The 15,725-nt window shown below is 42.5% G+C and overlaps 1 protein-coding gene across 1 annotated transcript; it reads left to right on the top strand.

Moving 5' to 3' along the window:
* The first annotated feature begins 3,300 nt into the window (after positions 1–3,300).
* Positions 3,301–5,008, top strand: LOC117978587 (heterogeneous nuclear ribonucleoprotein C-like 1). Its single transcript, XM_034951331.3, has one exon. It carries the CDS (start codon positions 3,952–3,954, stop codon positions 4,828–4,830), a length of 879 nt encoding a protein of 292 aa, XP_034807222.3. The 5' UTR covers positions 3,301–3,951; the 3' UTR covers positions 4,831–5,008.
* Positions 5,009–15,725: the final 10,717 nt, after the last annotated feature.

The raw sequence follows: 15,725 nt of genomic DNA, 5'->3' as shown, positions 1-15,725 counted from the left end.
TCTATAGTTAAGTTGATTATAAGCCTTCATTCACCCTGTTGTTCTGAAAATCTTAATTACAACAAGGACGGACAAGATGGCTCATGCCCGTAGTACCAGCACTTTGGGAGGCTGAGGTGGGTGGATCACCTGAGGTCAAGAGTTCGAGACCAGCCTGGCCAATATGGTGAAACCCCATCGTAATAAAAATACAAAAAATAGCCAGGCATGGTGGCGGGCGCCTGTAATCCCAGGTAGAGTGGAGGCTGAGGCAAGAGAATCACTCAAACCCAGGAGGTGGAGGTTGCAGTGAATCGAGATCATGTCATTCCATTCCAGCAGCCTGGCAACAGAGTGAGGCTGCATCTCCGAAAAAAAAAAGAAAAGAAAGAAAATTAACTATAGCAGCATGCTCATTCACTCTCCAGTGTCCAGGACTGGACAATTGTCAGGCCGTCTTCTGTAGCACCATACACTATAGCATACATGTGGATTAAAATAAATACACATATGAAATGCCAGTATATATTCTATATACTTTCCATATACTTATATCCTATAAGATCACATCCAAATTCAAGGTTGGTCAAAGAGTAGAGTGGCTATCTATGGAAAGGGGAGTGGAAATGAATCATGGTAATAAAAGGAAATAGATATAGATATCGATATGAATAGATGGACATACACACATCTAGCTGTAAGAAAGAGGAATGTCATGGACCAATCATAACAGTGAGCCAGGTAAAAAGGCTACAATTCTTGTGATTGTCTGTCTGTCTTCAGGATGGGTTGTAGCTTAGAAAGGCTGATGCCACAGTCATAGCAAATAAATGATTATAAAATGTGTTTCCTTTCTGGGGCATCCCTGGAGAAATCTCCAATGGTAGGAAACCTCAGTTTACTAGGCAGGTGATCACACAGGTAAAATTTTACAGATTCAATGGCACTACCATTAATTTCAGTATCCTTGGTATTCTGCAAAGGTATTCAAGAACAAATGGTATCTTGAAACTAAAATTAGCTAAACTAACAAAGAAAACTGGATTATTATTATTAATATTCTTTTGAGACTGAGCCTCTGTTGCTCAGGCTGGAGTACAGTGGTGCTATGTCAGCTCACTGCAAAATCCACCTCCCAGGTTCAAGAGATCCTCCTGCCTCAGCCCCCTGAGTAGCTGGAATTATGGGCGCACCCCATCACACCCAGCTAATTTTTGTATTTTTAGCAGAAACAGGAATTCACCATGTTGGCCAGGTTGGTCTCGAACCCCTGACCTCGTGATCTGCCTGCCTCAGCCTCCTAAAGGGCTGGGATTATAGATGTGAGCCACCACATCCAGCTGAATCTTTTTTCTTTTCTCAAAAGATAGTGTCATAGTATTGGCTTCTATGCACTTAGGACAGTGAGCCCATCATTCAGTAACAATGTGACTCAATACTGCAAGACCTTGATGCAGTATTTGAAAGACTATTTCCAGTAGGTGAAGGAGGCTTTCAGTGATGCTTAGACCTTGATGCCCTAGCGTTTGGAGATTGCATCCTTTAGAAATGACGCCAAGGGAAATCTGCGCATGAGCGGCAATGGACGGGACCGTACCAGATGACTTAAACTTAAAGATATCCGAGGAAAAGCCTTCCCTAGAAGCAGACATCATCACCTGGTAGACAGCTTTTCCAAGACAATGGAACAAGACTCCATTTGATCTTCTTCCATTGACTGAGACTTGGTTTTGTATTAACACAAAATTATCAAACCTATATTCTATGTTGCTAGGTAGTTCCACCACTCAAACCAAACACTTTCTAAGATCTTCTGTTCAAAATGTAGCCACTCGCACTAACCAAAGCAATTGCTGGCTATGGAGTCATTTAGATGAAAGGGAAGGATCATAGCTAATCCTACAACCTGCTTTCATCACAGTTGGGTAGCAATTGAGGATGCTACATTCATGATAAGATTTGTAATTTTGGCATGATTTTATTACAGGACCATCAGGTTCCTATGCCTGCTGCACAGTAGCTGACCAATATTCTGAGACAGCAGGCTTTGCAGCAGAGTTTAATGATCACAGGGTGGCTGAATGATAAGCTGGGAGGAGATCCTCAAATTCATCTCCCCAAGGAGTACTGAGGGTTTCCAGTGGATCCCAGATAGCAAGCGGCTGGAAAGTTGGTGTAGCAGTAAGAGGTATGAAGTCATCAGGATGTTGAAACTGCATTCTTTGGTGAGTTGGTGCCTTGCAGGGCCCTTCAGATCACCTGGCATCAGTAGTTTCACTGACATGCAGAACCTGAAAGAATATGTCAAATGAAAAAGTTAATGCTTCACAATGCTTAAATTGTTGTCTGCAGGGCAGTTAAGGGGAACTGTAATTTAAGATCTACATGATTTTCAGACAGTAGGCTGCCAGCAACCATGAGGAAGCAGTTCAAGCTGACCTCATGATGAATGCTGAATGAGCTGCAAGCTTGCTTTATTTTTGTTTCTCCCCCTCCCTTCTTCACTGATTAAATTCATAAAGTTTATATGTATGGTTTCAATTTCTTTCAGAGAAGCCTTAACCTAAGCCCTGAGACCACTGACACCCTCAGTAGCACCTCTCTTCCACCAGAATGAGCATATAACCTGCTACCTTAGGTGATATAAAACCCACAAGACCATTCCATACATGGAGATTTTTATTCTTATTTTGTAGGGATGACTTCTCTGTTTTTATAAAGCTATTTTAACTATAAAGCATTTTTAAAATATTGATGTGGCCAAAGATCTCCCAACAACACTACTCTCAGGTTTTATTTTTCTGTCTAATGTCCGGAACAGATCAACCCCTTCCCTGCCTCACACTCAGGGCTATGAAGGTGACATATCAGTAAAATTCCATCACTTCTTGTGGAGTTCGTGAATGAAGGCATTCTTTTTTGTTGTTGCTGTTGTTGTTGTTGTTGTTGACAGAGTCTCCCTCTGTCACCCAGTCTGGAGGGCTGTGTGCAATCTCGGCTCACTGCAACCTCAGCCTCCTGGGTTCAAGCAATTCTCCCACCTCAGCCTCCCAAGTATCTGGATTACAGGCAGCCGCCATCATGCCCGGCTAATTTTGTATTTTTGTAGAGACAGGGTTTCACCATATTGGCCAAGCTGGTCTTGAACTCCTGACCTCAGGTGATCCGCCTGTCTTGGCCTCCCAAAGTGCTGGGATTACAGGCATGAGCCAACTCAGCTGGCCTTAAATGAATCAATTCTTGACTTCCACTCTATCCCTAATGCTGTCAATTTCTTGATTCATGAAATGAATATGGATATGTGATATGAATGGATATTTGGTTCAATCCATTAATCTGCGGAAAGCCAAAAACCCAATCAGGATTAGCTGGGTGGAACTTCAGAAATGCAATCAGATATTGCTTTTTGATTGGAAGCTAGCAGTGCATACGTGGAAGGGCGTGGGTGGGAGTTGTGATTAGAAAGGTCAATAAAAGCTTCTAAAGACCCACTGGAGAGACCCAAAGTCTTCAAGCCTGGAGTTCCTGCTTGGTTCTTCCTGAGGTCTGAACACCCTGCAAACTGAGTCCAGATCTGGTAAGTCACTAATTTCTGTAAGGACACTCCCATCTGACCTACAGTCAGCCGATGTAGAATGGTGACAGTGCAGCCTACGACGGCACAGAACTATATCCTGTCTTTTTTTCTTTTTTTCATAAGAACGGTTTCAAGCTTTGATCTTTTTTTTTCTAAATGCAGTTTTGTCTTTATTTCAAAAATGTTGATTGTGCTTTTCTTTACGTCATTTCAGAATTCTTGTTGGGAGCCATTTTGTGAAGAGAGGAAGACTGAGCTGTTTTGGCTGCATTTCTGGCCTCGAGCTGCAGTCAGCTTCTCCACGTAGAACCCGGCAGTAGGAGACTTAGAATCGAATCTCTTCTCCCTCTCGCCTCCTGTTTTTGGCTTTTGGAGAAACCTTATCATCCAACACAATGGCCAGCAACGTTACCAACAAGACGGATCCTCACTCCATGAACTCCCGTGTGTTCATTGGGAATCTCAACACTCTTGTCAAGAAATCGGATGTGGAGGCGATCTTTTCCAAGTATGGCAAAATTGCAGGCTGCTCTGTTCATAAGGGCTTTGCCTTCGTTCAATATGATAAGGAGAAAAATGCCCGGGCTGCTGTAGCAGGAGAGGATGGCAGAATGATTGCTGACCAGGTTGTAGATATTAACCTGGCTGCAGAGCCAAAAGTGAACCGAGGAAACGCAGGTGTGAAACGATCAGCAGCAGAGATGTACGGCTCCTCTTTTGACTTGGACTATGGCTTTCAACGGCATTATTATGATGGGATGTACAGTTTCCCAGCACGTGTACCTCCTCCTCCTCCCATTGCTCTGGCTGTAGTGCCCTCGAAACGTCAGCGCGTATCAGGAAACACCTCACGAAGGGGCAAAAGTGGCTTCAATTCTAAGAGTGGAAAGCGGGGATCTTCCAAGTCTGGAAAGCTGAAAGGAGATGACCTTCAGGCCATTAAGCAGGAGTTGACCCAGATAAAAGAGAAAGTGGATTCTCTCCTGGAAAACCTGGAAAAAATTGAAAAGGAACAGAGCAAACAAGAGGTAGAGGTGAAAAATGCTAAGTCAGAAGAGGAGCAGAGCAGTAGCTCCATGAAGAACAATGAGACTCATGTGAAGATGGAGTCTGAGAGGGGTGCAGAAGACTCTGCTGTGGAGGGGGACCCACTGGATGATGATGATAATGAAGATCAGGGGGACAACCAGCTGGAGTTGATCAACGATGATGAAAAAGAGGCTGAGGAAGGAGAGGATAACAGAGACAGCACCAATGGCCAGGATGACTCTTAAGCACATAGTGGGGTTGAGAAATCTTATCCCATTGTTTCTTTACCTAGGAGCTTGTCTAACATCAAATTTTTCACCAGATCCTCTCCCTTAGTATCTTCAGCACATGCTTACTGTTCTCCCCATCCTTGTCCTTCCCACATTCATTAATTCATATTGCCCTGCGCCTAGTCCCATTTTCACTTCCCTTGACACCCCTAGTAGTTTTCCTAAGTCTTACCCTGTAATTTTTGCTTTTAATTTTGACACCTCTTTATGACTTAACAGTAAAAAGGACGTATGGTTTTTATCAACTGTCTCCAAAATAATTTTTATGCAGGGAATACAGTTCTTTTCTTTCATACATAAGTTCAGTAGTTGCTTCCCTAACTGCAAAGGCAATCTCATTGAGTTGAGTAGCTCCTGAAAGCAGCTTGGAGTTACAAGTATGTGTGTTACACCCCATATTAGTGTGCTGTGTGGGGCACTTCAACAAAAATCTAACAATGTATTTTTGTGAATGAGAGTTGGCATGTCAAATGCATCCTCAGAAACATAATTGGTGTTATAGTCTTAAAACGTGTTTTCTAAAGTTGATACTGTGGGTTATTTTTGTGAACAGCTTCATGTTTGGGACCTTTTTCCTCAAAATAAACAAGTCCTTATTAAACCAGCAATTTAAAGAAAAAAAATTCTTGGTGGGAGCAGTGACTCATGCCTGTAACTACGACACTTTGGGAGGCCAAGGCGGGAGGATCATTTGAGCCCAGGGGTTCGAGACCAACCTGGGCAACATGGCAAAACCCTATCTTTACAAAACATTTGTTTTGAGGGGTGGGATGGAGTTTCACTCTGTTACCCAGGCTGGAATGGAGTGGCACAATCTCAGCTCACTCCAACATCCACCTCCCAGGCTTAAGCAATTCTCATGCCTCAGCCTCCTGAGTAGCTGGGATTATAGCCACCCGCCACCATGCACAGCTCATTTTTATATTTTTGGTAGAGACGGCGGTTCACCATGTTGGCCAGGCTGGTCTCGAACTCCTAACCTCAAGTGATCCACCTGCCTTGGCCTCCCAAAGGGCTGGGATTACACCAGTGAGCCACCAATGCCCTGCCTCTTTTTTAAAAAATGAGATGGGCATGGTTGAAGAGGAGCAGCCCCTCCACACCTGTGGGTATATCGCATCAGGTGGGACGAGAGACTGAGAAAAGAAATAAGACACAAAGTATGGAGAAAGAACAGTGGGCCCAGGGGACTGGTGCTCAGCATAAAACATGTGAGAAAAGGAATGTGTGTCACAAATAAGTTCAAGGGAAGGTACTCTGCCTGGATGTGCATGTAGGCCAGATGTACGCTTCTCTCCACCCAAGCATCTCAGTGGAGTAGAGAATAACAGAGCAGCATTGCTGCCAACATGTCTCACCCCACACCACAGGGCAGTTTTCCTCCTATCTCAGAATAGAACAAATCTGCAATCGGGTTTTATCCTGAGACATTCCATTCCCAGAGGGAGGCAGGAGACAGAGGCCTTCCTCTTATCTCAGCTGCAAGAGGCCTTACTCTTTTACTAATCCTCCTCAGCACAGACCCTTCACGGGTGTCAGGCTGGGGGATGGTCAGGTCTTTTCCATCCCAAGAGGCCATATCTCAGGCTATCACATGGGGAGAAACCTTGCACAATATCCGGCTTTCCAGGACAGAAGTCCCTGTGGCTTTCCACAGTGCATTGTGCCCCTGGTTTATCGAGAATGGAGAATGGCAACGATTTTACCAAGCATATTGCCTGTAAACATATTGTTAACAAGGCACATCCTGCGCTGCCCTAGATCCCTTATACCTTGATTACATACAACACGTGTTTTTCTGAGCTCAAGGTTGGGGCAAAGTTACAGATTAGCAGCATCTCAGGGCAAAGCAATTCTTCAGGGTACAGGTCAAAATGGAGTTACTTATGTCTTCCTTTTCTACATAGACACAGTAACAGTCTGATCTATCTTTCTTTTCCCTACACATGGTGGCATGCATCTGTAGTCCCAGCAATTTGGGTGGCTGAGGTGGGAGGATCCCTTGAACCCAGAAGATTGATGCTGCAGTGAGCCATGCTCACACCAGTGCTGTACTCCAGCCTGGGCAGCAGAGTCAGACTCTGTCGAAAAAAAAAAAGGGGGAATATCATACTCTGGGGACTGTGGTGGGGAGGGGGGAGGGGGGAGGGATAGTATTGGGAGATATACCTAATGCTAGATGACGAGTTAGTGGGTGCAGCGCACCAGCATGGCACATGTATACATATGTAACTAACCTGCACAATGTGCACATGTACCCTAAAACTTAAAGTATAATAAAAAAAAAAAAAGAAAAGAAAAAAAGAAAAATCTTAACCAAGCAGTTAAAAAAAATCCAATTAATTGTAATCAGTAGGCTGATCCCAAATTCCTCAAAGAGGGAGAGAAAGAGTTTAGAAGGCTCTACATGCTAGCATCCCATTCAGACTGTTTAATCCTACCATTGTGGTTTTGTAAGAAAAACAGTCTTAAAGATTTCCAATAATTCCCACAATGGCCATAAATTAACCTGGGTGTCATTTTCCCACCAACTTAAAAAGGCACGTGAGAGGCCGGGCACGGTGGCTCACACCTGTAATCCCAGCACTTTGGGAAGCCGAGGCAGGTGGAACACCTGAGATCAGGAGTTCGAGACCAGCCTGGCCAACATGGAGAAACTCCATTTCTACTAAAACTACAAAAAATAGCCGGGCGTGGTGGTAGGCACCTGTAATCTCAGGTACTTGGGAGGCTGAGGCAGGAGAAACAGTTGAACCCGAGAGGTGGAGGTTGCATTGAGCCAAGATAGCACCTTTGCACTCCAGCCTGGCCACAGAGCAAGACTCCATCTCCAAAAAATACTACTAATAATAATTATAACAGCATGTCCATTCACTCTCCAAAGTGTCCAGGACTGGACAATTAATTGTGAGGCCCTCTTCTCTAGCACCCTACGCTATAGCATATATGTGGATTAAAATAAATACACATAAAAATGCAAGTATATATTCTATATACTTTCCATATACTTATATTATATAAGGTCACATGCAAATTCAAGGCTAGGTCAAAGAGTAGAGTGGCAATATATGGAAAGGGGAGTGGAAGTGAATAATGGTAATAAAAGGAAACAGATAGATATAGATATAGATATGAATAAGTAGACATACACATATATAGCTGCAAGAAAGGGGGTTGTCATGGACCAATGATGACAGTGAGCCGTGTAAAAAGGCTAAAATTCTTGTGATTGTGTTTCCATTTTCAGGATGAGTTGTAGCTTACCTTTTTAGAAAGGCTGATGATGCAGTCATAGCAAATAAGTGATTATAAAATGTGTTTCCTTTCTGGGACAATTCTGGAGAAATCTCTAATGGTATGAGAATTCAGTTTACTGGGCAGGTTATCACACAGATAAAATTTTACAGATCCAATGACACTAGCATTAACTTCATTATCCTTGGTATTCTATAAAGGTTGAGTGAACAAATGGTATCTTTAAACGAAAATTAGCTAAACTGACAAAGAAAACTGGATTATTATTATTTATTTTTGAGACAGAGTCTCTGTTGCCCAGGCTGGAGTACAGTGGTGCTACATTGGCTCACTGCAACCTCTGCCTCCCGGGTTCAAGGGGTTCTCCTGCCTCAGCCACCTAAGTAGCTGGGATTACAGGCACACACCACCACACCCAGCTAATTTTTGAATTTTTGGCAGAAGCGGGGTTTCACCATGTTGGCCAGGTTGGTCTCGAACCCCTGACATCGGGATCTGCCTGCCTCGGCCTCCTAAAGTGCTGGGATTATAGGCGTGAGCCACCACACCAGGCCGAATCTTCTTTTCTTTTCTCAAAGATAGTGTCATAGTATTGGGTTCTACGCACTTAAGAGAGTGATCCCATCATTCAGTAATAATATGAATCAATACTGCAAGACCTTGATGCAGAATTTCAAAGACTATTTCCAGTAGGTGAAGGAGACTTTCAGTGATGCTTAGATCTTCCTGCCCTAGCATTTGGAGATTGCATCCTTTAGAAATGACACCAAGGGAAATCTGCGCATGAGCAGCAATGGATGGGACCGTACCAGATGACTGAAACGTAAAGATATCCGAGGAAAAGCCTTCCCTAGAAGCACACATCATCACCTGGTAGACAGCTTTTCCAAGACAATGGAACAAGACTCCATTTGATCTTCTTCCATTGACTGAGACTTGGTTTTGTTTTGTATTAACACAAAATTCTCAAACCTGTATTTTATATTGTTAGGTACTTTCACCACTCAGAGCAAACACTTTCTAAGGTCTCCTGTTCAAAATGTAGCCACTCTCACTAACCAAAGCAATTGCTGGCTATGGAGTCATTTACATGAAAGGGAAGGATCACAAATAATAGTAGAAGCTGCTCTCATACACAGATGGGTAGCAATTGAGGATGCTAACTTCATGATAAGGTTTGTTATCCTTCCTTTGGAAGGTTGGTTAATATTGATAATTAAATGACTTGGTACTGAGAACAAGCTATAGGTGCAATTGGGTGGCCTATGACTATTATTGATTTCATTACTGGTAATTTATCTCTATGCCTAGAAAACATTAGTGTAACTGGGTCTAACCTAGATAGTGTTCCAGACTCCCACTGGAATCAAACTCTTTGGTTTGACACGCATTATGTAGATGGGAATGCTATAGATATCGACATAGACATAGAGTCACAACATGACCATGTTACCCTCTGCCATATAATCAGAGAACTTACTGAAACTAGGCACTGGTTCATTGGAAACTCCAGAGGCAAATAGAATGCATCTATAGCTCTACTGTATGAAATAATAGTTTTATTTATTGGATGCATCAATACTCAGGACATATTTGGAGAGGAAACTATTCTTTCTTCAATGGAGATGGCATGCAAGGATTACTTTATAAAACACACAGAAATATTTTTTCTTCCTACCCCAATTCCAACCATTACCGTGCAACCTGTTGTCAATAGACGTTAAGGTAGTTGAGGCAGAAATAATTAAATAAAGCTTCATTGGAAGCTAAATGTCAGGATCGACCTGGAAGACACACACTGACAAAATGAGTGTTTTCCAAAGTCTGTTACAAGTTGGAATGCTTTTTATAAGAAAGGTTGAAAGAAGGGAATGGGACTCCTCCTATCAGTTGTTTTTTTTTAATTTTCTTTTGTTTTATCCTGGCAAGGCTCTAATAGAGTTGAGCTTTTTTGTTTTTGTTTTTTCCATTGGAAGGGACAATACAAAGGTTACAATCGTTGACTTTAGATGACAACATGACAGGCAAAAATATTTTCCTTGCAAGACAACCAGCAAAACTTCACGATCAGAATCAAATCAGTGTCCTTCTCAGTGTCACTGGGTGAAGCCTTCATCAGTACTTGAAGAGTCTCAGGCACTCATGAAGTCAAGATCAGATTCTTTACTCAGGGACAGGATGTAAGCCAATCATAAGACCTTCCACAGATGATTAATTTGGAAGTCTACCTAATGTGACCTGCAGGTTTTCACTGGCAATATGCAGGTGCAGATATAACAAAGAATAATCCTGACCTTCATATCACCCCTAGCTGATGAGGATTGGGATTCTTTTGTCCCTTTCTCTCCATAAAACCAGGTTACTCATCTTGTGTGGCAACAAAATATATGGTCTACTTAACAGAGAAAGATACTCCACAGGAAAAATAAAAGGATTTTTATTATGAAATGAGCAAAGCCATGGGAATAGATGTGAGATTATTCGGGGAGGTAAAGGAAGACAAAGGTTTTGAAAGGAAAAATGAGGAGAATTACATAAATTTTTTTGAAAGACCCATTCTTGGTCACAAGTATGAAAACCAAGGGAGCCTCAGTGCAATGTTGGAAAGATTCCTCCTCCACCCTCTCAATAACCCCCAACACATTTACCAAGTCTTCGTTCACTCCCAGGATTCCATTAAAACACCCAGCTCAACACTGAGCAGCCTCCACCTTGACTTCCCTTTATAATTTTGACATAAATTTGTTACAGGACCATCAGGTTCCTATGCCTGCTGCACAGTAGCTTACCAATATTCTGAGACAGCAGGGTTTGCAGCAGAAAGTTTAATGATCACAAGGTGGCTGAATGAGAAGCTGGGAGGAGATCCTCAAATTCATCGCCCCAAGGAGTACTGAGGGTTTCCAGTGGATCCTGGATAGCAAGGGGCTGGAAAGTTGGTGTAGTTTGATGGCAATCAGAGGTATGAAGTTATCACGATGTCAAAACGGCATTCTTTGGTTAGTGGATGCCTTGCAGGGCCCTTCAGATCAGCTGGCATCCGTAGTTTCACTGACATGCAGAACCTGAAAGAATATCTCAAATGAAAAAGTGAATGTTTCACAATGCTTAAATTGCTGTCTGCAGCGTAGTTAAGGGGAATTGTAGTCTAAGTTCTACACGATTTTGGGACAGTAGGCTGCCAGCAACCATGAGGAAGCAAGTCAGAGGGCAAGCTGACCTTCTGGTGAATGCTGAATGCGCTGCAAGCTTGGTTTGTTTTTGTTCCTCCCCTCTCTTTTTCACTGATTAAATTTATAAAGTTTAGAGATACGGTTTCAATTTCTTCCAGACAAGCCTTAACCTAAGCCCTGAGACCACTCAAGCCCTCAGTGGCACCTCTCTTCCACCAGCATGAGCAAATAAATTGCTACCTTAGGTGATATAAAACCCACAAGACCATTCGATACATGGAGATTTTTTTTCTGATTTTGTAGGGATGACTCCTCTGTTTTTATAAAGCTGTTTTAACTATAAAACAATTTTATAATTTTAATGTGGCCAAAGATCTCCCAACACTACTTTCAGGTTTTATTTTTCTGTCTAATATCCGGAACAGATCAAACCCTTCCCTGCCTCAAACTCGGGACTATGTAGGTCATATATCAGTAAAATTCCATCAGTGTTTGTGGAGTTCATGAATGAATGAATTCTTTTTTTTTTTTTTTTTTTTTTTTTTTGGACAAAGTCTACCTCTGTCACCCAGAACTGTGTGAAATGGTGCAATCTTGGCTCACTGCAACCATTGCCTCCTGGATTCAAGCGATTCTCCCACCTCAGCCTCCTGAGTAGCTGGATTACAGGCACCTGCCATCATGCCAGGCTAATTTTTGTGTTTTTGTAGAGATGGGGTTTCACCATGTTGGCCTTGCAGGTCTTGATCGCCTGACCTCAGGTGATCCAGCCAACTTGGACTCTCAAAGTGCAGGGATTACAGGTGTGAGCCACCTCACCCGGCCTTTAATGAGTGAATTCTTGATTTCCACCCTATTCCTAACACTGTCAATTTCTTGATTCATGAACTTAATATGGATAGCTGATATGAATGGATATCTGATTCAATCCAGTAATCTGGGGACAGCCAAAAACCCAATCAAGATTAACTGGGTGGAGCTTCAGAAATGCAATCTGATAGCACTTTTTGACTGGAAGCAAGCACTGGATACATGGAGGGGTGTGGGTGGGAGTTGTGATTAGAAAGATCAATAAAAGTTTCTGAAGACCCAAAGGAGAGACCCGAAGTCTTCAAGTCTGGAGTTCCTGCTTGGTTCTTCCTGAGATCTAAGCATGCTGCAAACGCAGTCCAGATCTAGTAAGTCACTCATTTCTGGAAGGACACTCCCATCTGACCTATAGTCAGCCGGTCTGGGATGGGGACAGTGCAGCCTATGATGGCACCGAGCTATATCTGTCTTTTTTATATATTCCAGCTAACTGGGAGACTGAGGCAGGAGAATCACTTGAACAGGGAGGCAGAGGTTGCAGTGAGCCGAGATCGCACCATTGCACTCCAGCCTGGAAAACAAGAGTGAAATTCCATCTCAAAAAAAAATTAATAAATAAATACATTATAAATTAATTAATTAATTAATGCTTTAAAGAAAAAAGAAATAAACTTTGCCTACAAGTTTCATATGCAATTGAATACCTCTTAAATTTTGATGTGAACCGACCAGGCATGGTGGCTGAGGCCTGTAATCCCAGCACTTTGGGAGGCCGAGGCGGGCAGACCACGAAGTCAGGAGATTGAGTCCATCCTAGTTAACATGGTGAAACCCCGTCTTTACTAAAAATACAAAAAATTAGCCAGGTGTAGTGGCATGCACCTGTAGTCCCGGCTATTTAGGAGGCTGAGGCAGGAAAATTGCTTGAACCGGGGAGGCAGAGGTCGAAGTGAGCTGAGATCGTGCCACTGCATTCCAGCCTGGTGACGGAGCGAGACTCCATCTCAAAAAATAAATGAATAAAATAAATAAATCAATAAATAAATAAAAACACTGTGACAGGAACCAACATTGCTCAACTTGTACACTAATGTCTTACAAAATCCTTTCCTTGTCACCTTCAAATCTCCATTTCAAATGCTACACTCTGCAAAACGTTACCACTTTGTTGCCATTTCCTGATGATGGAGAAGACCATACGTGTGTGTGGCATCAGAACTATTGACTCCTCCTATTGATGTTTAAGATATTCCATTACACAAACCTGGGTTCATACTTTTTGTTGATAGATCTTATGCCAAAAATGTAGGCAAAAAATGCCAAGCAGGAAATGCTATCAGTTCTGAAGATGAATTCATAGAGATGGAAATTCTTTCAGAATTTATTTTTCCAGCTTTTTTCTTTGTTTGTTCGTTTGCGTTTGTTCGTTTTCAGACGGAGTCTCGCTCTGTCACCAAGTTGGAGTGCAGTGCTGAAATCTTGGCTGACTGCAACCTCCTCCTCCTGAGTTCAAGCGACTCTCCTGCCTCAGTCTCTCGAGTAACCAGGACTATGGGTGGGCGCCACCATGCTCAGCTAATTTTTGTAATTTTAGCAGAGACAGGGTTTCACCATGTTGGCTAGGATGGTCTCAATTTTTTGGCATCGTGATCTACCTGCCTTGGCCTCCTGAAGTGCTGGGATTACAGGTGTGAGCCACCACCGTGCCCGGCCTTTTTTTTTTTTTCCTTTTGAGATGGAGTCTCACTCTATTGCCCGGGCTGGGAATGGGACTCCTCCTATCAATTATTTTTTTAAATTTTCTTTTGTTTTATTGACCTGACAAGGGTCAAATAGAGTTGACTCTTTGTTTTTGCTTTTTCAATTGGAAGGGACAAACAGAGGTTACAATCATTGGCTTTAGATGATAAGATAAAAGAATAAAACATATTCCTTGCAAGACAACCAGCAGAACTTCATGATCAGCATCAAATCAGTGCCTTCTCACTGTCAGTGGGTGGAAGCCTTCATCAATACTTGCAGAGTTTGAGGCACTCATGAACTCACGATCAGACTCTTTACTCAGGGACAGGATGTAAGCCAAGCAAAAGACCTTCCACAGGTGGCAAATTTGGAAGCCTGCCCAATGTGACCTGCAAGTTTTCACTGGCAATATGCAGGTGCAGATATGACAAAGAATAACCATGACCTTTACATCACCCCCAGCTGTTGAGGAATGGGATCCTTTTGACCCTTTCTGTCCATAGAACCAGGTTACTCACCTTGTGTGGCAACAACATACATGGTCTACTTAACAGAGAAGAAGACTCTGTAAAAAAAAAAAAAAGTTTATTATGAAGTAAGCAAAGAGGTGGCAATAGATGCGAGATTATTTGGGGAGATAAAGGAAGTTGAAGGTTTTGAAAGGAAAAATAAGGAAGATTATACAAATTGTTTTGAAAGACTCATACTTGGTCATAAGGATTAAAACCAAAAGGGCATCAGTGCAATGTTAGATAGATTCCTCTTACACCCACTCGATAACCCCCAACATGATCAGCAAGTCTTGGTTCACTCCCAGGTTCCCATTCAAAACCCAGCTCAACCCTGACCAGCTCCACCCTCACTTCCATTTGTAATTTTGACATGACTTTATTACAGGACCATCAGGTTCCTATGCCTGCTGCACAGTAGCTTAGCAATATTCTGAGACAGCAGGGTTTGCAGCAGAGAGTTTAATGATCACAAGGTGGCTGAATGAGAAGCTAGGAGGAGATCTTCAAATTCATCTCCCCAAGGAGTACTGAAGGTTTCCAGTCGATCCTGGATAGCAAGGGGCCGGAAAGTTGGTGTAGCGGTAAGAGGGAAGAAGTCAACAGGATGTAGAAACTGCATTCTTTGGTGACTTGGTGCATTTCAGGGCCCTTCAGATCAGCTGGCATCAGTAGTTTCACTGACATGCAGAACCTGAAAGAATATCTCAGATGAAAAAGTTAATGTTTTACAATGCTTAAATCATCTGCAGGGAAGTTAAGGGGAACTGTAATCTAAGGTCTATATGATTTTGGAACAGTAGGCTGCCAGCAACCTTGAGGAACCAGGTCAGAGAGCAAGAAGACCTCCTGATGAATGCTGAATGTGTTGCAAGCTTGGTTTATTTTTGTTTGTCTCCCTCCCTTCTTCACTGATTAAATTTATAAAGTTTATCGATGTGGTTTCAATTTCTTCCAAAGAAGCCTTAACCTAAGCCCTGAGACCACTCACGCCCTCAGTGGCACCTCTCCTCCATCAGAACGAGCATGTAATCTGCTACCTTAGGTTATACAAAATCCCGAAGACCATTCAATACATTGAGATTTTTATTCTGATTTCGTAGGGATGACTCCTCTGTTTTTATAAAGCTTTTTAAAGTATAAAGCATTTTTATATTTTGATGTGGCCAAAGATCTCCTAACAACACTACTTTCAGATTTTATTTTTCTGTCTAATGTCGCAAACAGATCAAATCCATCCCTGCCTCACACTCAAGACTATGAAGTTCACATATTAGTAAAATACCATCAGTGTTTGTGGAGTTCATGAATGAATGACTTTTTTTTTTTTGACAGAATGTCCCTCTGTCACCCAGACTGG

The sequence above is a fragment of the Pan paniscus genome, chromosome 1 (genome assembly GCF_029289425.2).
Source record: "Pan paniscus chromosome 1, NHGRI_mPanPan1-v2.0_pri, whole genome shotgun sequence".
Lineage (NCBI taxonomy): Eukaryota > Metazoa > Chordata > Mammalia > Primates > Hominidae > Pan > Pan paniscus.
Note: the sequence above shows the minus strand (reverse complement) of the source record. Positions and strands in the feature narration are given on the sequence as shown.

What these genes read in the sequence shown, in the direction of transcription:
- LOC117978587 (XM_034951331.3), top strand. Translation starts at nt 3,952, where the DNA reads ATGGCCAGCAACGTTACCAACAAGACGGATCCTCACTCCATGAACTCC.